Source organism: Hyaena hyaena, unplaced genomic scaffold (assembly GCF_003009895.1).
Source record: "Hyaena hyaena isolate Hyena2069 unplaced genomic scaffold, ASM300989v1 scaffold_308, whole genome shotgun sequence".
NCBI classification, from domain to species: domain Eukaryota; kingdom Metazoa; phylum Chordata; class Mammalia; order Carnivora; family Hyaenidae; genus Hyaena; species Hyaena hyaena.
In genome coordinates this window covers 1,962,391-1,989,878 of record NW_024080942.1, presented here as the reverse complement: position 1 = coordinate 1,989,878, position 27,488 = coordinate 1,962,391, and the positions used below count along the sequence as shown (strand labels likewise).

Genomic DNA, 27,488 nt, shown 5'->3' with positions numbered 1-27,488 from the left:
ATCGCGAGCAGAGGTAGGAGGGTATTCTGGGTAAATGTGAGAGGCCTGGGGCCACTTGGGAGAAACTGACAAGAGACTAAACAAGAAAGATAGAGATTTTATTTCCGCTACGTGTCCCCGCGTCTTCCACTCAGCAGCCAGAAGTCCCCTGTCCTGGGGACCCAGTGCACACACCCACCCGGCACCCAGCCTGGTAGCCTTCATTGCTCTGCCACCACCAGCCTCCGACCCACCTTCCTGCCCCATCTCTGGCTCCTCAAAGCCCTGGGACAACCCCAAATGTTCAGTGCCTTTATCTGACACCACCATATTCTGCCTCTGCACCTCGTCCAGGGTTCCCCAGAGGAGGGGCTCCAGCCTCTGCCCTGTAGGACCCCCCGCCCCCCGCTGGGGCTGACCCCCGGAGGCCCCTATGGGTCCCTGCTCACTGGCGTAGGCAGGAGCCGAGAAGCCCTTGGCCACAAGCCCCTGGGGTTCAGGGGTCAAAGAGGCCTCAGAGGTTTTCACTACACCAGCCCACTTGTCAACAGGGCAGATAGTCTCCGGGACACCCCCCTCCACCTGAAGGCCACCCAGTATCCTCACCCTCACCCGCTGCCCGGATTCCCAGCTGGGGCCTTGCTGCCGCACTGACACCTTCCAGTCCCCAGCACCGTGTCCGCTTCTCACCCAGCGAGCCACATAAAGTAGAGGACGCCCAGTTACATTGATTTCAGATAAGCCACACATAATTTGGTACAATCTCAAATACTGCATGTGTGAAATGCAAGTTTCGCTGGACACCCTAGGTTTTTATTTGCTAATCTGGCCACCTTACTAACCAGCTCCTTGCTCAGCCCTACCCACCCAGCCTTCCAGAATCTCCCTCCTTCCAGGTGTGGAGCACACCCTTGGCCTCAGCCACTGGCTAGACCTTTGGGTGGAATCCAAGGGAGCCAGGACCAAGGACACTGGCTCCTTCCCAGACGCCACAGAACACAGGGATCAAAGGGCAAGACCTGAGGGCAGCACCTCGTCCTGAGCCCCTGTGGCCGTTTCTTTGTCCTCTGTCTTCCTGGACCAAGCCTGGGTCCTATGAGCTGGGGCTGCGGCTGCGGCTGCGGCTGCGGCTGCGGCGCCCCTGCCCCACCTGCCGGCGGAAGTAGTGGATGGCAGAGATGGTACCGATATTGGCCAACAAGACTGCAAGAGAAGCACAAGGGGGCCTCCTGAGTGCTGGCCCATCGTGGCCTGGTCACCACCTTCTGTCTACATGACCTGGCCCTCGAAGGGCAGGAGGAGGCCAACGGGACAAGGGGTGGGCCAGCAACGGAAGAGCAAGTCAGGGGAGAAATCTGTGCCTCCCCACGCACCCCTCATCCCTGCTGGCCAGCAGTTGAGACGACGCTGGCCGTCATCCTGGGCGCCGACCCACTCCCCCACCACGAGCCCCCAAACCTGTTTTCCAGGCGTCTGGGGCATGCAGATCTGATGTTCTCACGGCCCAGGTGGCAAAGGCTACGAACACCAGGCACATGTCATCCTGGCTGAAGGCAAATGAGGTGAGAGGGCCTCGGGGCTCTCCTAGGAAAAAGAGGCATTGCTCTGTGCTCCGGCTCCACTCAGGCCGGTCTGTCCCAGGCGTGCTGTCTGAGTCACATCTCCCCTATAGTACCCTGTCCCAAGACACAGGGTAGTGTGTGGCATAGGTGAGTCAAGCTCACGTGAGCAGGTTTGCGTCTGGAGTACCACTTCCTGGTTTGTAAAATATCTTGCAGGGGGAGTGTGAGACAAAGTCTATTGAGGGCCTGACCTAGCAGGCAGCAAGGCCCGAGTGTGAGCTGTCCCAGAGTCTACTATGCTAGAGGCTGGGGGCAGGGCACTGCTGTCATCTGGGCCCGAATACAGAATGATGGTCAGTGCAGAGACAAGTTCTTGAGTGGCTGTGGTGTCTGGCCTAGCCCACCCCACCTGGACTGTGTCCTGGGATGGCCAGGAGCTAGTCCATCCCTCCCAGATCATCCCTAAGGCTCCCCTACTGGCTCATGACTCGGGGTCTTAGGCCGCCCCTCCCTAACAGCCCTCCTGGCTGAACTCCCTGGACAGTATGTTCCCAGGACCTGGACGGCCCATGGGTCCCAAGCAACACTCACCTGCTTGCCGGACTGCCAGACTGAGCTGCTCTGCTGTGACTGGGCTAGGCTCTGGTGAGGTTCCAGGCCCCGCTCCCCAGGGGACCAGCCGGGGGGGCTCTGTGGCCTGCAGCTGGAGAAGGGCAGCCAGGTCTAGCATGCCCCCTGATGCGTCCTCCCCAAGGAAGTGTTCATAGGCCTCAGGGATGGAGATGGGCACAGGGTCTCCAGGTGGGCGGGCTGGCACAGGCTCAGCTTGTGGGGGTTGGGCCACAGACTGGCCCCCCCAGTGCCCTGACCTCTGGGCTCGGCAGTCCTGGAAGAAGAACTCGCACGTGTCCGGCCACTGTACTTCGCAGGCCTGGTCAGCTTCTGCTGCCTCCACTGCATCTTCATCCTCCTCCTCAATAGTGTCGCAAAAAAAGAACTCGTAGGCCTCTGGGAGGGTCACTGCAAAGCTGCTCCTGGGCCTAGGCCCCACCGAGGCAGAGGGGGTAGGGGGAGGCAGGTGTTTGAGGATCCGAGGCTGGGGAGACCGGGGCCCCACCGCCGTGGCATCCCAGCCTCCAGGCCCCCCTCGGCCCCCGGCTGCTGCCCTGGGAGGTGAGGGCCGGGCTGTGGCTGGTGAGGGTGGGCCTGAGGTCTCTCCCAGACCTGGCTCCTCAGGGCCTGGCACAGCCATGGAAAATCGCACTTTCTTCTTCTTGGGTGCTCGAACAGAGCCTAGTGGGGGCTCCCCTGAGCGACGGCCAGGGGCACCTGCTGAAGGCTCCTCTCTGGGCTTCTCTTGGTGTCCTGGAGACACAACAGAGCTCAAACACAGCTTGGCCACTGGGGCAACCTCCACCTCCACCAAGTCAGGCCTGGCCTGGGGGATGGGAGCAGGTGCAGACACACCTACATCAGATTGGGCCTTGGAAACAAGCTGAGGCAGAGCAAGTGTAGATGAGTCCATCTCTGGCTTAACCACTGGGTCCAGCACAGGTAGGTCCATGTCCAGTCTACATTTGGAGGCAGGTGTAGACAGAGGTGTGTCAGGTTGAAGCTTGGAGGTGAGTGTAGACAGAGTCACATCTGACTTAGCTATTGCGATATCTGGATGAGTCTCCTGGGCAGGTGTGGACACGGTGTGTGGCTCAGCTCTGGGGGTCATTCTGAGTGGGTCTGTACCTTGCTCATTCGTAGGGACTGGTGTAGACAGATCCAAATCTGTTTCTTGCCTGGTCATCTGCACAGGGGCTCCTACAGACTCTGGACTCAGTTCATTCTGCCTGGTGTCTGCTGTCCGCTCTGCTGTTCCAGCTGAGAGATCCTTCCCCCTGGACCCAGACAGACCAAGGCCCTCCTTGGGCCTGACCTCAGCAAGCAACAGGGAACCCAGCTGGGTGGGAGCAGAGCCTGGGGTACTCGAGCACCTGCCCCCCCTGGCTCCAGCAGCGTGCCTCTTCTTTCGGCCAGGGCTGCGTGGCGGGGCTCCAGGACTTCCGGGGGGCCTCTGGGGAGCAGTGGTGCAGCCAGGAGATTCGGGGCTCTGAGGAGGCTCCCCAGGGGGACTAGGGCCAGGGTCCCGGGGGGCTGGCCCCTGCAGAAGCCTCTGCATCTCGTCTCCGGAAGACACCGGCCCTAGGAGCGATGAGCTCTGCTCTAGAGAGGCGGTGTCGGATTGGAGGGACAGCAAAGCTCCTGACTGTGCGGACGTGCTGGGCATCTGCTGATCAGCCTCCAGGGCCAAGACAGGCTCAAGCCCAAACCTGCTGACCAGCGGCCGGGTAGCTGCCTTGTCCTCCTTCTTGATACCAGGCCAGCCCCTCCCCCCAGGAGCCGGCTGCCCCTCGAGAAGGGGTGGAGGCCCAGAGGGACTGTGGCCACTGCTGTCCCCTTGGTCAATGTCACTGGACAAGAGCTCATCCCCAGAGGCCAGGCTGGCCTGCGGGAGGCCACACTCTTCAGTTGCAGCTGAAAACTCAGCCCAGTCCTGGTCACTCAGCTGGATGCTATACTGGAAATTTTCCATTTCAGGTCAGGAAAGGCACTTGAGCAGCAGAGCCTGAGGCCAGGTGGGATCTTCACAGGCACAGGTCCTGGCCACAGGCCAGCACACGCTGCCACTACCCTGCCCAGTCCCTGGGGTGCCCCCCACCTCCTTGGCTTGGGGGCCAGCACTCCATCTATGTCCTGCAAGAGATCAGACGAGGGAATCCCGAGGGAAGCTGAGCGCTGTCAAACCTGACCTCTCCTCCAAGTTACAAAACCCGCAGCTCCCACTTTCCGTATTTCCAAACTGACCCCAGATAATAACCGCGTAATGACATATTGTTACATTCTGAAAATCAAATATGGTTTAGATTAGTGAAGTACATCAAGAAAATAGGATTCCTTGCGTTTGAATTTTTGTCCCCGGAAGTGGTTTTCTTCACATCTTGGAGTATTTTCTATTCACCTAGGTCAGCTTCACCACCTCCAGCTTTCCTTCAGAGTTGTGGGCACCAAGGTAAACTTCATACAGCAAAACCCATTTCAAAGATCACTCGCTGGGAGTCAGTTCACCTGGGGGATGGTCAGCCCTGGTCTGTCCCCACGTGCCTCAGGTGGCAGCTGGCCATGGAGGAGGGGTGGCAGTGTCCAGCAAGTGACCAGCCTTTGGTAATGACCTTCCACTAGCCTTGACTGGGACAGGCTTCTGGGCTTCCCCTGAGTTCAAGGTCACACTAGTGCTGGCCAGAGGCCACTCGGAGGTCACCAGGGAGCATCTGGCTCTGTCTCCTGCCTAGGCAGGAGGTCACAGAAATGAGCCTCCTAACTCCCTCTGGACTCTAGAGCCATCCTCAAGGTCTGTGCCCCTCACCCAGTCCTGCCTAGCTGGCAGAGACCCCTCCTCTGCCTCATCTCTGTGAACAAAGGTGACCCTAACTGCCTGAGAGCCCCTAGTGTCCCAGCCTCCTGTGGGAGGTGCTCTTTGGCCTTTGGTCAGCCACCACTGCCCCCAGGAAGGTAGGAGGTCGCTCTGGTCAGGCCAGTGCTAAGATGAAGATGCCGTGAGACCAGACCTTCCTGACCCACTGAAATGTCCCCCTCTCTGGCCCTTGGGGAAGTCCCTCCAGGGCTGACTTTCAGACTTCTTGGGGTGGGAATGAGGGACTGCAGTGTCATACCTGGGACCCCGTGGCCAGCCAGGGCAGTGGAGCTGGATGTCTGAGCTGCCTGTCCCAGAGCGGCATGGCGCTGGGCTCACTGCACAGGCCCCGCCCCCGCTACCAAAAATACCCCATCCCTGCGGTCACATGTCTCCTGCCAGCCGTCAAGGTCCAGGCCACAAATAGATGGCATTTGAGGGGCCTCCAGCTATGTGAGGGACACCTTCCTGGTCAGGTCAGATGCTGGCCAGAGAATGCTGACCTGCAATCAGTCCTGCACGGGCCTCCTTTTTCCCAAGCTGAAGGCCACTCTGCACTCCATCTCTTGGCCCAGGCTGACTCTTCCTCTTAAAGTGGTCCCACCTGCTATGAAACCTCCAGCCCTCTGCTCGCATCTCTGCCCCCCACCTCCCACCAGCCCAGTCCTGTCTGGGTCTTAGGGCTTTACCCTGTCGTCTGTGTGGAGTAGAGAGGGTTACTGAGTGATCAGTGGGAAATGACCTTTCCAGAATGTTCCTAGAGATAGATCCTTTGGAAGAGGGCCGCTGCTGACTGGGGGTGGAATAGTGGAGCAAAGCTCACTCCTCTGGTCTCAAGAGGCTACTGGCCCCTTCCCTGGAAGCACTGTGGAGCCTGCTGGTGGGGGTCACCGGGGCTCTTGGTAGTCAGCACCCCAAACGGGGATGGGCTTTGGGCCTCTAGAGAGGGTTGGGAGGGTTCAGAGGACGAAAGTGGGTTACTCTCCACCAGCATGTCTCCTGACCTAGACTCCTGTAGATGGGCCCAAGAAGGAGGAGGCAGAGCAGAGTCTATTCCTTCTAGAAAGGGGGCCTGGTGCTGCTACCCCCAAGCACACCAGTCACTGAGTAGGCAGGCGGGGGTAACAGTGCCTCGGAGATGGGCCTCCAGAGTAACACCTCCTAGGCCTGGCCTCCCTGAGCAATCTTCCCAAAACTTACCCGTCCTGGCAGGGGGCACAAAGAAGATCCTGTTTTCATAACTGGGCTTGGCGAGGCGCAGAGAGTGACGTGTGCATGACCACACAGCTAGCAAACGGCAGAGTTGGGCCCCAAAGGCCTTCGCTGTGCTCCAGGCCATCCTGACCTCGGGGCTGATCTTGCCCATCCCCACACAGGTCACTGTAACACACACTTTTGGCTTCCAGGCTATAAGGGATATGAAGAGGCAGTAAGGGAGTCAGACAGCAAACATCTAAACAAACAGGTAGAGGAGATCATTTCCGACAGCAACATAGCATAAAAGACGAAGTACTATGGAGAGAAGGGGGCCTTGGCGGGGCTGGAGCTTCTCTGAGGAAAGGGCCTTGGACTAGACGGGCTTTGAGGGCCTGAGGGACAAGATTCCGTGGGTGGGAGACAGAGAGGCCGGGGCTGTGAGGGTGCTGGCGGAGGAAGCAGCTTCACGCAGGATGAACAAGGCTGGGGCGCTTCGATTCCCAGCAAACTGGTCAATATATGAGGCGCACAGGAAGGGCACAAACGGTGAGGGAGCAGCTGTGGAGACGCGCCCCTGCCTGTTGGGCTCTGCCGCCCGGCCACCGTGTGCCGGCAAGCCTGGCCCGGAGTGAACTTTATATCAGGGCAGTTGTACTGTAAGAACCTTTCCGCATCTGTGTAAAAAGAAGAACTAGTTTCCTTCTTGCACTGTTCTCCTGTGAGTCTCCTGTACTACCTCTGCTTCTCGGACACCAGCCGGGTGTCCTACAGGTTAACTCAATTCTGACACCGTCTACCTGGAGGCAGCCTCAGATTCCACAGGCGAAAGGCTCAGTCCCACAAGACTGCCCCCTTTCAGATTTCAGTCGCAAGTAGTGGGTCCCCAGGTTACCCACAACTTCCTCCAACTTGGCTACAAACCAATTTCCCATGACCCTTCCCCCTTGGATTTGGTTAATTTATCAGAGCGGCCCACGGAAGTCAGGGAAACAGTTACTTATGTTTACCGGTTTATTGTATGAGGGTATGATAAAGGGTACAGATGAGCCGCCGGATTGCAAGAGCTTTGTGGGGTGAATTATGTGGGAAGGGCATGGAGGGGCCATATCCTGCCCCTCTCCCCGCACCTGCCCGTGTTCAGCAACCTGGAAGCTCTCTGAACCCCATACTATGGGGCTTTTACGGAGGATTCCTCACACAGGCATGATGGGTCGTTAACTCCAACTCTGGCCCTTCTCCCCTCTCTGGGAGAGGGGGTGCTGGGGCTGAAATTTCCAAGCTTCTAATTACGGCTGGTCTTTCTGGTGAGAATCCCTATCCAAGATCCCACCCAGAGTTGGCTCATTAGAACAGAAGATGGTCTTGGCGCTTTTAGCACTTAAGAATCTACAAGCGTTTCAGTAGCTCTGGGCCAGTAACTGGGGGGCAGAAACGAATGTGAATTTTCTAGTCTCAAGTCTGCCTCCTTGGAGCCTCAACATGGTTTGGAGTCAGGCGCCTCGGGGGCTGCGGTGGTCAGTTTCACCAACAGTGGGCTCATCTCTGACTCAGGTTTCTGTGGATGGAGATTCGGACTGTTTCCACTTGGCAGCTGCAAACATCCCAGAGCTTTGGGGCAGACGGTGTGCTTGTTCAGCGTCAGAAGCCACTACCCAAGGGCTTCCCGAGTGGCTGTGTCTCTGCTCAGGTGGTCTCTGTGTGCACACCCTCACGGACCACTGGCTTTGTCACTCGGTGCTCAGGAGGCTCCACGGTGGTGCCACCCTGCCACTTAATTCACATTCCCTTTGGCCAGTGGCCTTCCTTTTTCCATGAGGGTGTGTCTTCCTGGTGCTTCTGCTGCTTTCATACGCCTTTTCCTCATTGATTTGTAGGACTGTGCATTCGGATGAGAATTCCTCACGGATGTCTTTATTATCAATATCTTTCCCTCAGTCCCACCTGCTCATCTCTTAACAGTGCCTTTTGGTAATCAGAAGTTTTAAATTTTAATACAGTCCAAGTTATCAACAACTTCCTTTATGTTATCAGCTTTTCTCTTCTTTTAAGGAACTCTTTGCCTGCCCCAAAGTCAGAACGATTTCATAAAGATATCCTTGCACATTTTTTAAAAGCTTCATTGTTTCACCTTTCAAATTGTACCTGCAACCCGCCTGGTATTGATGGGAGGTCCTGCCACACTTTTTTGTTTCCATGTGGGCACCTAGTTGCCCCAGTGCCATGGCAACGCTCGGTTGGCACACATGTGTGGGTTTATCTGTCTAAGGGGCAAGGCAGCACACAAACACATGGGGTTGGACCCCCAAAAGGTGAGGAGGCTTAGAGGGTTTGGGACAGGGGCTTTTTAACCATTGCCCTGGCTGCCCTGGGAGAGGCAGGGAGGCCAGCTCTGAGACTGTGGGGAAGGAGCAGGGGACTGGGGTGAGGCCATGTGAGGGCTGAGTTCTATTCTGAGGCTCCCCTTTCCGCTCTCTCCCACCCAATTTTGGAGGACCTTGTTGTTGGGGGGGTGGGGCAGCAGACGGATGTTGGGTGTAGGATGAGGAAACCAGGCAGAGCTCTCCGCAGTGGATGTTAAGTTTTGGTGGAGGCCCGGGCCAGGGGGAGCTAGTGGATGGATAGATGGGCAGTCAGACAGACCTTCCATGGGGGCGGGGGGGGGCACAGTCCCAAGCAGGGAGAGGGAAGCAGAGAAGGTGGCCTGCTGTACCCACAATGACCACCTGGGGGCACCAGAGCTCCACTGGAAGCAGACAGAGAGCAGCCCTTCCGGCCTTTGCCCGTGTCTCGGGGGATGGACACTTACCGGATGCTGGGTTCCCTTTCCTGAAGCCATACAGCCTCCTTTGAGCCCTTGAACTGAGACAGTAAGCAGTAGAAAGTAAGAGCCAATTTTCAATGAGTAGCCAAGAAGCCTTCTTTTTTCTTTTTAAAAAATTTTTATTTTAAGTAGACTCCACTCCCAACGTGGGGCTTGAACTCACGAGGCTGAGATCCTGAGATCAAGATTCATATGCTTTACCAAATGAGCCAGCCAGGCACCCCACATGCCAAGCAGTCTTATACAAATTATGAGCTTTTAACTTTTAAAAAAATAGTTTTATTGAGGTATAATTTACATACATAAACTGCACATATTTGAGTATAAAATTTGCTAAGTTTTGACATTTGTGGTGCCCAGGAAGCCATAGCATAATCCAGAGAGTAAACATGCCCATCACCCCCGAAGGTTCCTATGCCCTTGGTGACACCTCCTTTCCCTGCTCCCAAGGTAATCATCAGTCTGCGTCTGGTAACTATAGTTAGGTGACATTGTCTAGAACTATTATGCTAAGAGAAATGTCAGTCAGAGAAAGCCAAATATATTATTTCACTCATATGTGGAATTTAAGAAACAAAACATGAAGGAAGGCAAAAAACAAGATAAAAACAGAGAGGGAGGCAAACCATACGAGACTCTTAAACACAGAGAACAGACCGAGGGTTGCTGGAGGGGTTTTGAGTTGGGGGATGGGCTAAACGGGTGATGGGTACTAAGGGGGACACTTGTTGGAATGAGCATGGAGTGTTATATGTAAGTGATGAATCACTAAATTCTAATTCCTGAAATCATTATTACACTATATGTTAACTAACTTGGATAACAAAAAACAAAAACAAAAACGAATTGTGCTTGAACCATAACACAAAAAATAAATTTAAAAAAGAAAATACCGGGGCGCCGGGGTGGTTCAGTCGGTTGAGTGGCCGACTTTGGCTCAGGTCATGATCTCACAGTTCGTGGGTTCGAGCCCCGTGTCAGGCTCTGTGCTGACAGCTCAGAGCCTGGAACCTGCTTCACATTCTGTGCCTCCCTCTCTCTCTGACCCTCCCCTGGTCACACTTTGTGTCTCTCTTTCTCAAAAATAAATAAACATTAAAAAAATTTTTTAAAGTAAATAAAAGAAAAGAAAAAACCAAATGAATAAATAATAAATTAAAATGGCTGCACCATTTTACATTCTTATCAACGTAAAAGTGTTCTAATTTTGGGGCGCCTGGGTGGCTTAGTCGGTTAAGCGTCCGACTTTCGCTTAGGTCATGATCTCGCGGTTCGTGGGTTCGAGCCCCGCGTCGGGCTCTGTGCTGACTGCCAGCTCGGAGCCTGGAGCCTGTTTCAGCCTGTGACTCCCTCTCTCTCTGACCCTCCCCTGCTCACGCTCTCTCTCTCTCTCTCTCTCTCTCTCTCCCCTAGAAATAAATAAAAAATATTAAAAAAAAAAAAGTGTTCTAATTTCTCCACAGTTTGCTAACACCTCCATCTGTACCTTAAAATTTTTTTTAATTTAATTTTATTATTTTTTAAAGCAATCTCAGGATGCCTGGGTGGCTCAGTCAGTTAAGCGTCTGATTTCAGTGCAGGTCATGATTTCATAGTTCGTGAGTTGGAGCCCGGCATCAGGCTCTGTGCTGACAGCTCAGAGCCTGGAGCCTGCTTCAGATTCTGTGTCTCCTTCTGTCTCTGCTCCTCCCCTGCTCACGCTCTCTCTCTCTCTCTCTCAAAAATTAACGTTTAAAAAAAATGAATAAATAAATAATAAAGTAATCTCTATACTCAGTGTGGGGTTTGCACTCATGACACTGAGATCAAGAGTCACATGTTGTACTGACTGAGCCAGCCAGGCGCCCCTCTGTCTTTTTTTTTTTTTTTTTTTTTTGAGAGAGAGAGAGAGACAAAGTACCAGTGAGGGAGAGTGGCAGAGGGTGCAAGAGAGAATCTTAAGCAGGCTCAGAGCTCAGCGTGAAGCGCAGTGCAGGGCTCAATCTTAGGACCCTGGGGTCATAACCTGAGCTGAAATCAAGAGTCAGACGTTCAACCAACTGAGCCACCCAGATGCCCCTTTTTAATTATACCTATCCTAGTGGGTGTGAAGTGGTATCTCATTGTGGTTTTGATTTAAATTTCCATGATGGCTATGATGTCGAGTGACTTTTCAGGTACTTATTGGCCAATTATATATCTTCGGAGAAATGCTTGTTCAGATTTTTTACCCATTGTTTTAGTTGGGTTGTCTTTTTATTACTGAGTTGAAAGTTATATATTTTAAATATATATAATACCTATTAATATATAACACATTTATATATTAAAGCATGTTTTGCAATGTTTTTCTCCTATGTCTTTCACTTTTTTTGGATAATGTCTATTGAGGCACAAGTTTTATTTTTCACAAAGTTCTATGTGTCTTTTTTCTTTTGTCCCTTAACACTTTCAGTATCATACCTAAAAAGGCTTTGTCTAAGGTCCTTCATCACCCAAGATAATTTTCTTCTAAAAATTTCATAAAAGTTGTAGCCCTTACATTTATGCGTAGTATCTGCTTTGAGTTAATTTCTGTGTATGGTGTGAAAAGGGGTGATGGGCACGGAGGAGGGCACTTGTTGGGATGAGCACTGGGTGTTATATGGAAACCAACTTGACAATAAACTATAAAGGGAAAAAAATCACTAATGACATCATTAAAAAGTAAATAAATAAAATGACGAGTGAGAAATCTCCAAATACAAGACTAAACAAAACAAAACAAGACAAAAAAATAAAATATCTTGTACCCTGCAACCTTGCTTACTTCATGTGTTAGTTTTAATAGTTTTACTGAATTTCCTTGGATTTTTTGCATATATGGTCCTGTCATTTGAGGCGCCCCTGGATGGCTCAGTCAGTTAAGTGTCCGACTTCGGCTCAGGTCATGATCTCACGGTTTGTGGGTTTGAGCCCCGCGTCGGGCTCTGTGCTGACAGCTCAGAGCCTGGACCCTGGTTTGGATTCTGTATCTCCCTCTCTCTCTGACCCTCCCCTGCTCACGCTGTCTCTCTCTCTCAGAAATAAATAAAACATTGAAAAAAAAAATTTTAAAGGTCATGTCATTTGAACATAGGCAGTTTTACTTCTTCCTTTCCAATATGGGTGACTTTTGTCATTTCCTTGCATAATTGGCGTAGCTGGGACTCCTTGCGCTGACGGACAGTAGTGACAAGAACGGACACTTTTGCTTTGTCCCTGTGTTGCGGCAGTTTGATTATGTGGCTCCTTATCGTAGTTTTCTTCAAATTTCTTGGGCTCGAGTTTCATTGAGCTTTGAGGATCTGTGGGTTTATAGTTTACATCAAGATTGGAAAAATTCCACTCATTATTTCCTTCAGTGGTTTTTTTGTTTTGTTTTGTTTGTGTTTTGCTTTTGTTTTTTTCCCTCTTCCTTCTCCTTCTGGGACTCCAATTACATGTATATTAAGCCACTTCAAGTTGTCCCACAGCTAACTAATGTGCTTGTCTCGTCTCTGCTTCTTTTCTACTTTTTAAGTCTCTGTTTCACTTTGAGTAGTTTTTATTGGTATGCCTGCAGTTTACCAGTATTTTCCTCCTCAGTGTCTAATCTGCCATCACACCCATGTCTAGAAGCTCAGTGGGTTTCTATGAAGGTCTCTCACACCTTCAATCTTTGCTGTAACATATGAAGCATGACTGTAATGACCATTTTATTTTATTTTATTTTATTTTTTTTAATGTTTCATTTATTTCTAGGAGAGAGAGAGAGAGAGAGAGAGAGAGACAGCGTGAGCAGGGGAGGGTCAGAGAGAGAGGGAGTCACAGACTCTGAAACAGGCTCCAGGCTCCGAGCTGGCAGTCAGCACAGAGCCCGACGCGGGGCTCGAACCCACGAACCGCGAGATCATGACCTAAGCGAAAGTCGGACGCTTAACCGACTAAGCCACCCAGGCGCCCCTGTAATGACCATTTTAATGTCCTTGTCTACTGTTTCTATTACCTGTGACATTTCCGGGTTACTTCAATTGACCGATTTTTCTCCTATCATGGGTCATATTTTCCTGCTTCTTTGTATGCCTGGTAATTTTTTACTGGCTGCCAGACATCATGAACATTAATGTGTTGGGTGCTGGCTATTTCTGTGTTCCAATATTCCTGGGCTTTGTTTGGAGCTTTGTCCGGAGACAGCTCGATCCCCTGGGGTCTTGTTCATAAACCTTGTGAGGAGCAGCACTCACTGTAAGGCTAATTATCCCTCACTACTGGCACAAGTCCTTCTGAATACTCTCCCGTGTGCCCTATGAATTATGGGCTTTTCCAATCTGGCTAGAGATGAGCCTGTGTAAACTCCGAGGAGTCTTCTCCCTAATCACCTCTGGAGGCTCTTTCCATGGCCTCAAGGAGTTTCCTCCCAGCACGATCCAGTCAGCCTTCAGGGAGACCCTCGGCAACCCTCTGGAGTTCTGCCTCTGGCTTCCTTCTCCTTGCTGCTACTCTGTCCCAGAATTCTAGCCAGTGGGCTCCCCACCCCCACCGCGTCAGCTCTGCCTCCTTGACTCGGGAAGGCTGCTACGCTCCGCCTAACTTCCCCTCCCTGCAGTCAAGGCCTGAACACTGTCTTCTGACAGTCAGTTGGGGCAATACAGGGCTCACTTCAACTGTTTCCCACTTCTCAGGGACCCTCGTCTTTCAAGCCTACAATTTCATATATTTTGTTCAGTTTTTAGTTGTTTCAGGCAAGAAAGTAAATCTGGTCCTGCTACTCCATCTATGCTGGAAGCAGCTGTCATTATGCAGATTATTTATTTTATTTAATCCCTCAACCACACAGCACTACCGATAGGTGTTGTTACTAATCTTATTTTACATTTGAGATTCTGTAACTTGCCCACAGCAGTGACAGCTGAAATAAAACTCAATATCCATCTGTGCCTGAAGCCTTCCCTGAACCACTGACAAGACCTTGAGGGGGTACCCAACGTGGGTGCTCCACCCAGAGACTGTGGGTCCAGGATGCATGTCTGTGGCCTTCCCAAACACAGAGCACACTGAAGGAAGTTCAAGGACATAGGAGACAAGGTCTGAATCTGTATGTCAAAGTGGAAAAGGCCTTGGCCGCCTCTGAGGGGGTCTCTACCTCTGTACCCACCTCGGTCTCTATCTCTGACCATGGGACCGTGTGTCTCTGGTGCTGCGTGCCTGTCCTCACCTGTCCGCCCCAGGGGAGCCCCGTTCTGGGCAGACACCGTCTGGAAGCCCGGAGGCAGGTGCCGCTCCAGGAGCAGTGGGTAACTGCTTCCCTCCCCCTCCCTTCTCCAAACCTCCCCCGACACCACATCGCAGGCCTGAGGGGACTGTGCCCCCCAGACTCCAGTGGGTGGTGGCCCAGAAACCCACAACCCGGTTACCATGTGCACACGCAGCTGCAGCCACTGGCCGTGTAGTCACAGCTGCCAGCTCCAAGCACTTTTAGGGACTGGAACGTTCTGACACTGTTTCATTCATTTCATACAACCCTCCCACGCTCCAGACTGGGGTGGCCCAGACATTCCCCAGGGGCCTGGGGTTCACACTGGGCATGCAGTTCTCCCCACCCAGCAAGAAGCTGCCTTGCTGCATTTGGGGAAAAGGTCGGATTTGCGGGTGGGATGGAGCCCTGCGTCAAGCTCTCCACTGACAGCATGGAGTCTGAGATTCTCCCCCTCCCTCTGCTCCTCCCCCCTCCTCTCTCTCTCTCACAATAAATGAACATTAAAAACAATAAGCAGGGCAAGGGGGGCTGGCGGGACTGTGAGTGTGGGGAGAGGTAGAGCTGGAGAAGCCGTCTTCTCCACCGGCTCTGGCTGGGACAAGCAGCTGCAGGGAGGTTCCCCCTCCAGGCCCGCTAGGTAGGATGTTCCTGCCCGCTCAGGGGTGTGAACCTCCCTTACATTAAGCTCAGGGCTTGATGAGGACCAAGCCCAGGGCTTCAAGCATCCAACACTGACCTTCTACTCCTCGCTGAGCCCCTAGCTCTCCACATAGACACTGGGACTCCTCGCTGACAGTGGAGGTCCAGGAAGTGAGCCCAAAGCCACCAGGTAGGTGGGTGTCAGGTTGGACACCAGGTGGAGACACCTTTGAGGCAGCAGCAGCCAGATGCTTTTTGATAACCATGGTTACCAAGCTGCCAAAAGAGTGGATGCACCCCACCCAGGAGAAACGCAGTGTGGCCCAAGAGCGTCGCCACGTCCGTGCTCTGGGTGGCAGGGGGAGCTGCCCATCCAGGGTGCTGCATACTGTGGCTCTCAGCATGAAGCATCTCTCATCTGTTGGAAATCCCCAACGCCATGCTCTGACTCCGGTGCCCTGTCAGTTACCGCCACAGACATGATCCCAAGCCTCACCCCGATCCCTCAGGGATGGGCCCGGGCTGTGGCTGGTCAGCACCATGCAGGGCCCTGGAGCTGTCGCTGCACCCATCCGCTTGGGGCTTGCTAGGAAACTGCTTCCAGATTAAAGTCAGAGTGATCAAAGGCAGGATCAATCCACCCTCTGCTTATGACCACAGCTGTAGGGACTATTTCTGGGGTTACTCTCACCAAAAGTCCAGTCCTCACTCCCACCCAACCTTTTCCACAATTCCATTGTCAGGAAGGCAGGTGGAGGTGACTACAGTTGTTTATTGCTATTATTTATTTTACATACAACTTAGTTATTTATTGCCACATAACAAATTATAGTAGCTTAAAATGACAAACATTTACTGTGTCACACAGTTTCTGAGAGACAGGAATCCAGGAGCTGCCCAGTTGGGTGGTTCTGGCTCAGGATCTTTCATTAAGTTGTTGTCAAGATGTTGACAGTGGCTGGTAACTCACCTGAAGGCTCGGTGGGTTGGAGAATCTACTTCTAAACTCACTCTCACTCAGGTCCACACTGTGTTGGCCTCTCCATCGTAGGCTAGCTGGCCTCCCCCAGAGTGAATAACAGACAGACAGACAGACAGACAGAGAACAAGAGGTACGTGCAGCCTAACCTTAAAGAGACATCGCATCACTTCCACAGGGCCTTATCGGTCACATTCACAAGGCTACAAACCAGGAGGGGACCGCTGGTGGCCTTCCAGGAACCTGTCGACTCCAAGGCCTTTTTCTTTGACCATGAGACGTCCCAGGATGAAGACTGTCACCAGGGCTCTTGGGAGCAGACACAGCAGCCAGACACAGCTGTGGGGGCTTCCAGCTCCGCTTTCTCCTCTGCAAAGGAGCAGGTCCTGGAGTCAGGGTGAGGGAGAGCTTGCTGGCTGATGGCAGGCGGCTTCTGGGGCCTGGAGACAATCAGCGGGGCCACTGGAGCTTTGGTGTGCGAGCTGAGGCCTCACCTCTCACAAATCAGGGCTCCAAACAGCCCAGCCCCTCCCCTACTCTGAATTTCCAACTGACCGAAGTTTCGTGGGCCTATTCTTCTGTCACCATAGGGACGGATTCTTTGTTCAAATTCCAAAAACCTGTGATTTGCTGTCATTGATTGGCATCCCAGCCCTGGCCCCACAGGCAGATGGGGCCCAGACAAACAGGGCGCCCACACCCACAGAGGCAAGCAATTCTGCTGACCGTGCACACGAATTCAGCATACGTTTACTGACCCTCGGTCCCTTCCAGGAACTGGGCTAGAAGGAAACACAGATACTGAATGAGACTCTGCCTGCCTATGGAGGGGAACTGACCAGCAGGACTTCCAGCCTCCCTCTCCCCAGGAGGGGAGGACCTGATTGCTTCCCCATTCCTGCCATATTGGCCCGGCCAGGAGAAGGTGCTTCATCTATTATTCAGCAGGAAGTGTCTGCAAGACAAACACTGAAATATAAATAGCTGGGCAGGTGCGCAGGAAGTTGGAGTCACTGAGGCCTTGTAGTTACTGCGGGAGGGGTCCACTGGACTGGGCTGGTGTCCAGGCTGGGCGTGGGGAGGGGCCGATTCTCTCCACTGCTGGAGGTGAGGGTGCTCTCTAAAAACCAGGTGCCCTCGGCTGCTGAGGAGGGGCAGCCTGGGGAGGGGGCCAGCTTCAGCCTGGCCTGTGCTTCCTCAGACCGCCCTAATCTAAGCAAGAATGACATCCATCTCAGCTATAAAAAAGAATGAGATCTTGCCATTTGTGACAACATGGTTAGACCTAGAAGGTGTTGTGCTACATGAAATAAGTCAGAAGAAAAAGATGAATACCATGTGTTTTCACTTATGGGTAGAATCTAAAAAACATGACAAATGAACAAAAAATAGACTCTTGGGGCACCTGGCTGACTTAACTGGAGCATGCTACTCTTGATCTCGGGGTTGTGAGTTCAAGCCCCATGCTGAGGGTAGAGATTACTTAAAAATAAAATCTTAAAAAAAAATAGACTCAAATAAAGAGAAACAAATTGGTGGTTGTCAGAGGGAAGGTGGATGGGGAATATGTGAAACAGATGAAGGGGATTAAGAGACACAAATTTCCAGTTATATAATAAATCAGTCCCTAGGGTGCCTGGATGGCTTCAGTCAGTTAAGCCTCTGACTCTTGGTTTTGGCTCAGGTCATGATCCTGCAGTTTTGTGGGTTCGAGCCCCGTGTAGGGCTCCAAGATGACAGGGCAGAGCCTGTTTGGGATTCTCTCTCTCCCTCTCTCTCTGCCCTACTCTTTTCTCTCTCTCTCTCAAAATAAATAAATACTTTATAAATTAAAGACATTTTTAAGTAAAATAAATAAATAAGTCACGATGAAAAGTACAGCATAGGTAATACAGTCAATAATACTGTAATAACTTTGTACCCTCACAGATGGTGAGTACTCCGATCACAGCGAGCACTGTATGGAACTGGTGAACCACTATGCTGTACACCTGAAATTAATTCAACATTGTATGTCAACTATACCTTAAAAATAACAGGAAGCACTTTCCAAATCTCCTGACTCCATTCAAATTAACCAAGTCAGTATGAGTTGAGCCGTTCCAAGCAGCTGTGAGGACAAGGCTGGGTGACACAGACGTGGCCTCTGGAGCCCACGGAGAGCGGGGTGCCTGTCTCCAGAGGGAAAGTGGGGAGAGAATTCCAGCCAGGAGGCTGAGTTCAAAGAGACAGAGACCAGGAAGAGCTTGCGTGGCTAAGGAACTGTGTGTGGTCCCCGACAGCGCCTGAGAGATCCTTGGAGGGTCCTCACTGCAAAGCTCCTTTTGGCAATAGCGCTGAGAAGCGATTACCAGAAATAGGAAGTAAAGGTAGAACGGGGGTGCGGGTGGGGGTGGGAACGACAGGGAGTAAGGCAGGCAGGGAACGGGAGACCGGGGTCTGGCCTAGAGTAAACGCTGCCCTCCCGTGGAAGGGAGAGCATGACGGCCTTGAGTCCCAGGTGATTTCCCCAGGTGGCTCTTTTTCATCTGGCCACACAGGTAGTGAGGACGCTCTTTTTTCCTGCAGGATATGTGGGCCCCAACCTTGTACAAACCCTACCCACCCCCAGGCTTCACATCCCCACCCCACCCCCCTTCTGCACTGAGGCCCTCCCTGAGCAACTGCTCTCCCCCAACCAAGGGGAGCATCCTGGTCCAGCAATAGACCCTGGGCAAGTCTTTTGCCCAAGAGGGCTTACCAGGCCTTATGAACTGTTCCTTCCCCACAGCCCTGCCAGAGCCACAGCACCGAAGACAGAGGGACTACTTTGAGCCTCCCCCCGGGCCAGGATCACCGAATGTGTGTATGTGCAAGGGTATGCAACCTGGGCCACGTGGCTGCCACCATCTAGGACCACTGACCCAGGCCCTTGACTCTCAGGGAAATGTGCAAGGTAGTCAGAGGTCAGGGGGTGACTGGCTTGGTGGGGACCTGGAAGTCCCTGTCAGGTGAGCATGGCGGAGTAGGGGAGAATCTGGGTGACCCCCGCCTATGACACAGCCACGGAGGCCACTGGAAGAGCAGCAGACTAACCTCTGGTGGTGACCCACCCTCTTTCCCCCTGACGGGCCCTGGCCAGGCAGAAGGCAGGCAACCATCTGATGAACTTGGCTGCAATTGGGAAATGAATCTTGGCTCAGCCTCAGATGGGCTCAGGATGAGATACTCCAGTCTCAGTTTATATGACTCAGAACACCCCCTCACTGCACCCAGAGCACAGCCCCCCGCAGCAGCTCAGGAAGAGTTGGGACCTCAGGACAGTGACTCCAGGGCCGATGTCCAATGCTGCCTAGTATCACTGCTGGGCACAGTATGGCTGACACACAGTAGGTACTCAGGACAAAGGCATGGGCAGGACCACCCTCCAGTCTTTTCCCACTAGTAGGGACCTCCCCTCCCAGGGGACACAGCAAGGCTGGACTCTGGGGGAGTGGGAGCCCCCCCAGAGCCCCCCCTAGAGCCCCCCCTCTCCCGGCACTAAGTGTTCTTTGCCAGTCTTGACCCCAGTTCCCTGTCCCCAGGACTTAGACACCCTCTCTTGAGCAGACACTGGCCTGGGGCAGAGTCAGTCCAGGCAGCTTTGTGTTGAATGAACCACGAGAACAAACTAGGAAGTGGACCAGGCCCGAACTAAAGCTTCAGGGCAAGGTTCAGGCTCTGGTCACAGCTGAGCCACCCAAGACAGAAGACAGGCGGGTGACTATGTCTCCACCTTCCAAAGTCCACAGGAGTGGGAGTGGGGTAAAGCACCTTAAAAAACAAACAAATATCTTGCCCAAGGACGCTGCACAGCTGCTCCCCCACACTGGGATACATTCTGGGAAACATGGTGACTGTCACCTTCCCGCCCGAACCCCCTGAGGGGCCTCTCACACCCCACACACTTCTAGGAGGGGGGCTGGCTTCTCAACAGTCGCAGGCGCGCCAGCCGGGCGGGGGGAGGGGCGGTAAGGGAAGGGCCGACCCGGGGCCGCAGACCCTGGGGAAGGGCCACCCGAAGTCCTGCCCCCGAAGTCCAGCGCAAAGTAACCAGCAGACCCCTACCCCCACCCCCGAGCTAAACGCTGAAAGAAATGGCAGACTAGAGTCTTCACGAAGACAAAAAAAAAGATTAAAACTCTCACGGCGCGGCCCCTGGAAACAAATACCCTCTGGTCCACTCGCAGCAAAGGGCGCGGCCCTAGAACGCGGTGCAGCTTCCGCTACAGCCCTCACCGCAGCCACGGCCTCCAGGGGGCGCCCCGGCCCTGCAGGCCGGCCCTTGGGGCGGCGAGGGGCGCCCTGGTCAGGCCCGGCGGGAGCCGCTGCGCGAAGGCCGACGCGGGGCGCGGCAGCGGGAAAGGGCCGTCGAACGCCGCGAGCGGCGGGCAGCGGTAGGCCTGGGACGCCGGGGCCTCCGCCGCGGGGGGCGAGCGGCCGGGGCGGCGCGAGGGCCCCCCAGCTGGCGCGGGCAGGCCGCCAGGTGGCCCAGCAGGCGAGACCGCACGTCAGCCGGGACGCCCTCGCAGCCGGCCAGGAAGCGACTCACCTCCGCGAGGCACTCACTGAAGCCGGCGCGGTACCTGCCCAGGACGGCGGGGTCTGCGCCGAGCGCGGCCGCGGGGGCGGCAGGGGACAGGCGGTCGGTTCCCGCAGCGGAGGCCCTGGGCGCTCGCGTCACCGCCCCCCGCCCACGCCGCCGCCCGCGCCTCACCTGTCACCTGCACACGCCGCAGGCTCTGCAAGTGCGCCACGGCCATCTCCAGGGTGTCCGCTGTCTCCAGCTTCGAACGGCGGCAGCTCCGGGAGCAGGGGCGGGGTGGGCGGCCTGCAACCCCGTGGCGCGCGGAGACGCCCGCGCCCCCCACCTCCGCCCCTCGATCTCACCTCCCGACGCCGACTCACACCCTTCCTGAAGGCGTCCAGGATGAGGGCCTTGAGCTGCGCGAGGCTTTCGCTGACGCGCGCTCGGCGCCGCTTCTCCATGCCCGGCTTGGAGGGCTGCGGGCCGGGCTGCGGCTGAGTCCCGCGTCCGCGCGCCCCACCCCACGCCTCCTGCCGCACGCCCGGCAGGTCCCCACCTTTCGGTGCTCCGCCGCGTTCCGGGCCGTCCCCGGGGCGTCCGCAGGCATGGTGCGCCCCCGCGCCCCCGCGCCCGGGCGGGGAGCGCCGGGGGCTGGCGGGCGCGCGGCGACCCGCGTCCCCTCCGGGCCCGCGCGGAGCCTCGCCGGCCGCCGGGCTACTGAGGCGGCGCGGCCGCGGGGTGTGGGAACTCGGCTCCGCATTCTTTCCCACGCTCCCGCCAGCCAATGAGCGGCTGCGCTCCCCCTGCCCCCCGCCCCGCACCCTCGCAGGCTCCGCACCGGACGGCCCGCCCCCCGCCGCGGCCCCCGCCGTCAGTCAAGCCTGGGCTCGCGGCCCATCACGCTGGCCGGGACCGCGCCCGCCTCTGCCGCCGCGTCGCCGGGCCTCCCGGGGCCTCGGCGGACCGACCTCGCCCCCTCCGCCGGCGGGGCGGAGTCGCGAGGCTCTCACCGAGGTGGAGGCTCGGCTGGGTCCGGGGTGCGGGTGGGGCGCGGAGTCCCCGGGGGGCGGCCCGGGAAATCGGAAAGGAGAGGTCGCCGGGGGAAACGGGTCGGGCGCCCGCCCCGGGGACTAGGCGAGCCTCGGCCCACAGGCCTCGTCCGCCATCGCCAGGCCGCCGCGGGGCCTCGGTCTCAGCCCACCGGCCGCACGCTAAGCCTCGCTGGATTCCCTCGGCCTGCGCACTTCCCCAAGGCCCGTGACACAGCGAACGTGGAACACGAGCCACTGGGTAGGAGAGGGGTCGGCTCCCAAGCTCGTCAAGCAGGCAGGGTGGCGTCTCGGGACGTTTAAATTGTGGCACAGAACCGGTGAGGGTGCTGCGGCAGGCGGAGCCACGTCACCGTCACGCAGGAAAGGACGTCACCTGGTCTGGCTGGCGATGCCACCAGACAGACGTGATGTCTCTGGGGAAGGCATGTGGTGATAGAAGCCAGATAAGGGGATGTCACAGGGCTGGTGATGTCACATTTGTCTCGATTACCCAACAGCAAAGTAGCGCTCACAAAAAATGAGGAACAATTACTAAAATCTGCTTATTTCAGGGGCGCCTGGGGGTCTCAGTCAGTTGAGCTTCGGACTTAGGCTCAGGTCATGATCACGTTGGAGGGTTCCAGTCTCCCATGGGCTCTGTGCTGACAGCTCAGGGCCTGGAGCTGCTTCGGATTCTCTCTCTCTCTCTCTCTCTCTCTGCCCCTCCCCTGCTCTCACTATGTCTCTCTCAAAAACTAAAATAACACATTAAAAAATGTCTCTTTTTCCTTAAAAGCATCTGTTTATTTCAAAGTGGCATAGTGGGAAAAACAAGACTATATTTATTTTCCTGTTTCATGTTATTTTCATGTTTTGGGCTTTATGGTGGGTTTTGTTTTGTTGATTTGTTTTTTGTTTGTTCGGGGGTTTTTTTGTTTTTAAGATTTTTTTGTATTAAAAATTTTTTTTAAATATTTTATTTATTTCTGAGAGAGAGAGAGATAATGTGAGAAAGGGAAGTGACGGGAGAGAGGGAGATACAGAATCCGAAACAAGCTCCAGGCTCTGAGTTACCTGTCAGCACTGAGCCCGACGTGGGGCTCGAACCCACAAACTGTGAGATCATGACCTGAGCCGAAGTTGGACGCTCAACTGACTGAGCCACCCAGGGGCCCCTAAGATTTTATTTTTAAGTACTCTCTCCACCCAAGGTGAGGCTCAAGCTCACAACCCAGAGATCAAGAGTCTCATGCACTACTCACTAAGCCAGCCAGGCACTGCGATATTATTTTCATTTTGAATTATGTTGCTGGGCTATAGTCTTTTGAGTACTCAGAGTCTCCAGTCCTCTGTGGCTTGGTGGCAGTGTTGTATCCATCCCACAGACGTTTCTGAGGCTCACTGCAGGCCTGGCCAGCCCTTGGGGCTGGGAAAGCCTCTCATGGGGCTTCGAATCTGGTGGAGGAGAGGGCAAGCACAGGAAGAAATGGGAAGGGGCGCCTGGGGGGCTCAGTCAGTTAAGCGCCTGACTTTGTCTTTGGCTCAGGTCATGATCTCACAGTTTGTGAGTTCAAGACCCACAATGAACTCTGTACTGATGGCATGGATCTTGCTTGGGATTCTCTCTCTCTCTCTGCCCTTCTTACTCTCTGTCTCTCTCTCTCTCAAGAATAAATAAAAATTAAAAAAAAAGAAAAAGAACCGTGGAGGCTGCTGGGATAGAGGAAATCTTACTTTCCATCCTTACTGCACGGTGGGATCTTATGGAGAGAATGCAGCTCTTCAAGGCCCCAGACTGAGGGAACGGCATCCCCACGATCAAAGGGACTGCAGGGGCCAAGGAAGGGGGGGAGGGGCAGGCAGAGACACAGGGGCCTGGAGGCTTCTGGCTCCAGGAAGGGTCTGAGAGTCTCAGGCGGCTTTTCTGAGCAGAGGAATGAGCCAAATGGCAACTCCAGAAGGGCCCCCTCCACTGTTGTGGGTCTACGTAGAGTCTCGTCGGTGCTGACCCCTGACCCAACCCCCATTCCCAGGGGCCCACTCTGGTGCCCCATCCAAAGGCCTTCTTCCTATTCTGAGGCTAATTCTAGTCTAGTGCCAGGCAAAGATTGCTCCTGCCCTCTGTCGCTGTCCCCTGCGGTCAACATGGGGTGATAGGATGGGGCAGGGGGCAGCTAAAGTCCCCCCCGCCCACAATCACATATAGGCACCCAGATGAGGCTATCCATTCTCCTCTCCAGCCTCAGAGGAGCATGCCGGAGGAGTGGAAGCGGTGTTGGAAAGCAGCTGGAGTCAGGCAGGAATCTTCTGGAGGAGACCCTGTAGCACAAAAAGCCCTGGAGTAGGTGTTGCAGCAATAGCCCAGTGGTCTCAGCAAATCCGTGAGTGAAGCACCTCCTGTTGTGCCCGATCTCGAGTCCCTGAGACCCCCAAGGAGCCAACACCGATGCAAGTACAAAAGGGTCTTTATTACAAGCTCGAGCAGGGGCTCACCCACCTACCGGTGTCGTGGCGGCAGGTGAAGCCCCGAACGATAGCGAGCAGGGTTTTTAATGGGTAAGGGATGGGGGTGTTACAGTACGTGTAGCATCATCACATAAGCACCATTTACAATTGTACAGCAGCACCCATGGTAACAGCTTTTACTTTTCAGTATCTGTGAGGTGTTCTTTACTTTTTGTGGGACTCATTCATGACTTTTGAGTATCCTTTGAAAATGACCAATTATGAGGTGAGTTCAAAGGGCCCTCGTGGGGTTCAGGCAAGCGGTGAGAAATTGGCCAGTTTGTACAGAATAACTGTCTACAGTTCCCAGCCCTGACTCAGACCACAGGAATGTTTTTGATTAGCTGACCTGAGGGCGGTCCGAGGATGGCTTTAGCCTTGAGCAGTCTGAGGACGTGGGGCTACGTGCACCCCGAGGGTGCTCTCAATGGAGGCCTTAATCTTAAAATGACGTTACTTAGGCTCTTCATTTCCCCCTTCTCTTGTGTATTGGAAGGCCCAATCATGGGTCTTCGGTCGGGTCCCATGCATTACGGTGGTGGTGCTGGGCCCTAAGTATTATGGGTTGTATTGCCCCCAGACGTTCTTGCATGAAGGCAAGCAATCTATTTATATGACAGAATCTCAGATGGACATTGTTATGCAATTGACGAAGAAATTCAGTTATTTTCGTGACATATAATAACTTTATACTAAAACATTAAAACTTTAGGATTTCCGTATATATTTGGGCAGTTATAGCATTTACCCATGCAATACAACCTAAGGTTTACTGTTGTACATAGTGTTTTTCCAAGTAACTTAGCATCTCAAATTGGCCAAAAGACCTTTTTTACTATTTAAATCCTGGGAAGTTTGTTAAAACTTTAGGAAGTTATAAAGTGTATCCTAAATAGGATTACAGATCATTAAAACCTTTTTTTTTTTTTAATTCAACTAAAGTGGCAATAAAAGATCTGAAAGGCGAATGTAGGAAAACCTAGCTCCTTTAACATTGAGAAGTTTTAATTATGCAATCAAAGACCTGATAAAGATGAAACCTAAAGCTTTGGTTTTCTTGGCAGTAAAAGGAGAAAACCTTTGTTTACATTGTCTTATCAAGAGTAGATTTACAATCCAAGAAAACTTTGTCTTTTGACTAGAGAGAAAAGCAGAGTTTTAACTTTATACCAGTGTATTTTTAAAATTCCATTCATCTCAACCTTAGTTTATCCTGAGTACACATAGAATAAATTTTAAAGATTTCCCTTCATGGACCTTCTACACCTTCCTTTGCCTTTAAGCTTTGTCTCAAAACCATTTTTCTCTAAAAACCAGTCTTATTTAGGACAAAATTACTTTCTTTTTTTTTTTTTAAATGTTTTATTTATTTCTAGGAGAGAGAGAGAGAGACAGCGTGAGCAGGGGAGGGTCAGAGAGAGAGGGAGTCACAGACTGAAACAGGCTCCAGGCTCTGAGCGGGCAGTCAGCACAGAGCCCGACGCGGGGCTCGAACCCACGAACCGCGAGATCATGACCTGAGCGAAAGTCGGACGTTCAACCGACTAAGCCACCCAGGCGCCCCAGGACAAAATTACTTTCTTTTACTCTCAATAAAAATGTATTTCTATTTTTTACATCTTTTTAATGTATCTCTCAGTTTCCTACATACAAGATTGCTTTCCTTATTTTCCATCAGTTTTAAGTTCACTTAGCAGAGTTTTAACTTAGGAAACCTTAGTCTCCAATTGAGAACTTAGTAACAGTTGAGAGGTGTTTATACTAGAATTTTTAAACTATCTTTTTAAAAGGCCCAAATAGTCTTACTTTTTCTGCAATAGGAAGCTGAAAACACAAACCTATGTTCGGTAATCATGCATTCTATTTGGATAGAGGGCATGCAATTCAGGCCAGACATGTTTTCAAAAGGAGTTAATCCCATCTGGCAGGGGGAGTTGCGCACCTTATAGAGCGCAAAGGGGAGGAGAGCTACCCAGTCTCCGCCAGTCTCCAAGGTCAATTTAATTAAGGTCTCTTTTAGAGTTTTATTCCTTTTTTCTATCTGTTCTGAACTCTGGGGTCTGTATGCACAATGTAATTTCCAATTAATCCCCAGGGCCGTGGCTAAATTCTGGCTTACTTTGGACACAAATGCAGTTCTGTTGTCTGACCCTATCATCTGAGGAAAGCCATACCTTATGAAGATGTCTTTTAGGAATTTTTTTGGCCACGATCTGGGCAGTCTCATGTTTGGCTGGGAGTGCTCGGCGGGCGGTGGTTCCTCAGCTACTTGGTAGGTGTTCTTCTTCATCAAGGGCCGCTACTTTACCGTGGAGATCCCGGAGCTAGCCATCTGCAACGACGAGGAGCTTCACAAGCTGCTGGAGCGAAGGTTAAATCCCGCATCTGGTGTCAGTGGCGTTTCAGGCAGGCCATCAGGCTCGTGGTGGTTGGCGACGGGTGAGTCGCCGCAGGGGTGTGAGCGGCCTTGATGTTATTATTGTGCGCTCCTTAGAATGTTGAGCCCAGTGTCCATTAGGAACTCGGTGGATTTTCCCTTTTACTTTTAGGGTCACCCTGGGTTTGGGGAGGGGTGCTGAACCCCGTCTCCCCTAGTCACTGTCATCTCCCATTACTAGAATGGGAGTTTTAGACTTATTCTTGGGGCATTCTTTGGCCCAATGTTCTTTTTCTTTGCAGCGGGCGCATTGATTTTTGCTTAAGTGGGGGCGCCCCTCGAGCCGCCGGGAGTTCTCTTTACCTTCTTTTTTTCCTGAAGCCAACTGTCTGAGGCGTCTTTTCCGGTCCTCCGGTCCCGCAGTTCCCGCGAGTAGGATCTTGGCCAAGCCCTGGCTTTGTCTCTTCTCAGCTCGTACCTGCTTGTCCGCTGCACTGCCCCTGTTGCTGTGTACCCTCTGTGCCACGAGCACTAGATCCTGGAGGCTCTTTTCCCTAGACGTTCTAGTTTCTGAAGTTTTCTCCGAATGTCGGGGGCGGAGTGATGATAAAAGCCACCGCAGCTAGGTTTGCCTGAGCCTCTGGATCCACAGGGGCGCACGGGCGGGATGCCTTTATTATTCTTTCAAGGAACGCTGCGGGGCTGTCCTCTGGTCCCTGACTGACATTGTAGGCTTGCGAGCCGCAGCCTTGAGACCTGCCAGTAGAGTCAGGCGGTAGACTGAGACTCTCCCTACCTTTAGTCGAGTTGTAGTCCCAATGTGGCCGTGCCAGGGGAACCCCAGCGTCATTCGAGCCTGGTCAGTGGTGGGAACTCCAGTGGGCCCAGGAACCAATTTCCTGGCTTCTGATTGGATTCTTTTCCGCTCCTCAGCAGTGAACAGGACCCGCAACAATTGCTGGCAATCATCCCAGGTGGCTGATGAGTGAACAGAACAGTTTCTAATGGGTTAATAAGGGCGCGGGGATTCTCCGAGAACGGAGCGTTTTGAGACCTTTAGTTGTACAGATCACTTGTGGCGAAGGGCCAGTAATGGCGGGGCTGGTTGCCTCGATCATCAGAGGGGCCCGTGGCCCTCATGGGCAGGACGGTA

At 53.5% G+C, this 27,488-nt stretch overlaps 2 protein-coding genes across 2 annotated transcripts; both read right to left on the bottom strand.

Moving 5' to 3' along the window:
* Positions 1-77: 77 nt before the first annotated feature.
* On the bottom strand, positions 78-21,033 carry PERM1 (PPARGC1 and ESRR induced regulator, muscle 1). The gene is made up of 4 exons (XM_039248398.1): positions 20,979-21,033; positions 2,133-4,286; positions 1,438-1,563; positions 78-1,182 (listed from the first exon to the last, which is right to left on the bottom strand). The coding sequence occupies exons 2-4, from the start codon at positions 4,123-4,125 to the stop codon at positions 1,073-1,075; spliced, it is 2,229 nt and encodes a 742-aa protein (XP_039104329.1). The 5' UTR covers positions 4,126-4,286; positions 20,979-21,033; the 3' UTR covers positions 78-1,072.
* HES4 (hes family bHLH transcription factor 4) lies at positions 16,026-21,175 on the bottom strand. Its single transcript, XM_039248401.1, is given in 6 exon segments — positions 16,026-16,245; positions 17,902-20,354; positions 20,357-20,517; positions 20,615-20,681; positions 20,785-20,969; positions 20,972-21,175. Coding segments are annotated over 5 exon segments (696 nt in total). The 5' UTR covers positions 21,030-21,175; the 3' UTR covers positions 16,026-16,245; positions 17,902-20,129.
* Between the last annotated feature and the right edge of the window lie 6,313 nt (positions 21,176-27,488).

Excerpts from the sequence above, each read along its gene's own strand:
- PERM1 (XM_039248398.1), bottom strand. The coding sequence starts at position 4,125 with ATGGAAAATTTCCAGTATAGCATCCAGCTGAGTGACCAGGACTGGGCT. Across the intron at positions 1,564-2,132 it reads TCTGGCAGTCCGGCAAGCAG|GAGAGCCCCGAGGCCCTCTC; the intron begins GTGAGTGTTGCT and ends TCTTTTTCCTAG. Across the intron at positions 1,183-1,437 it reads CCCAGACGCCTGGAAAACAG|TCTTGTTGGCCAATATCGGT; the intron begins GTTTGGGGGCTC and ends CTTCTCTTGCAG.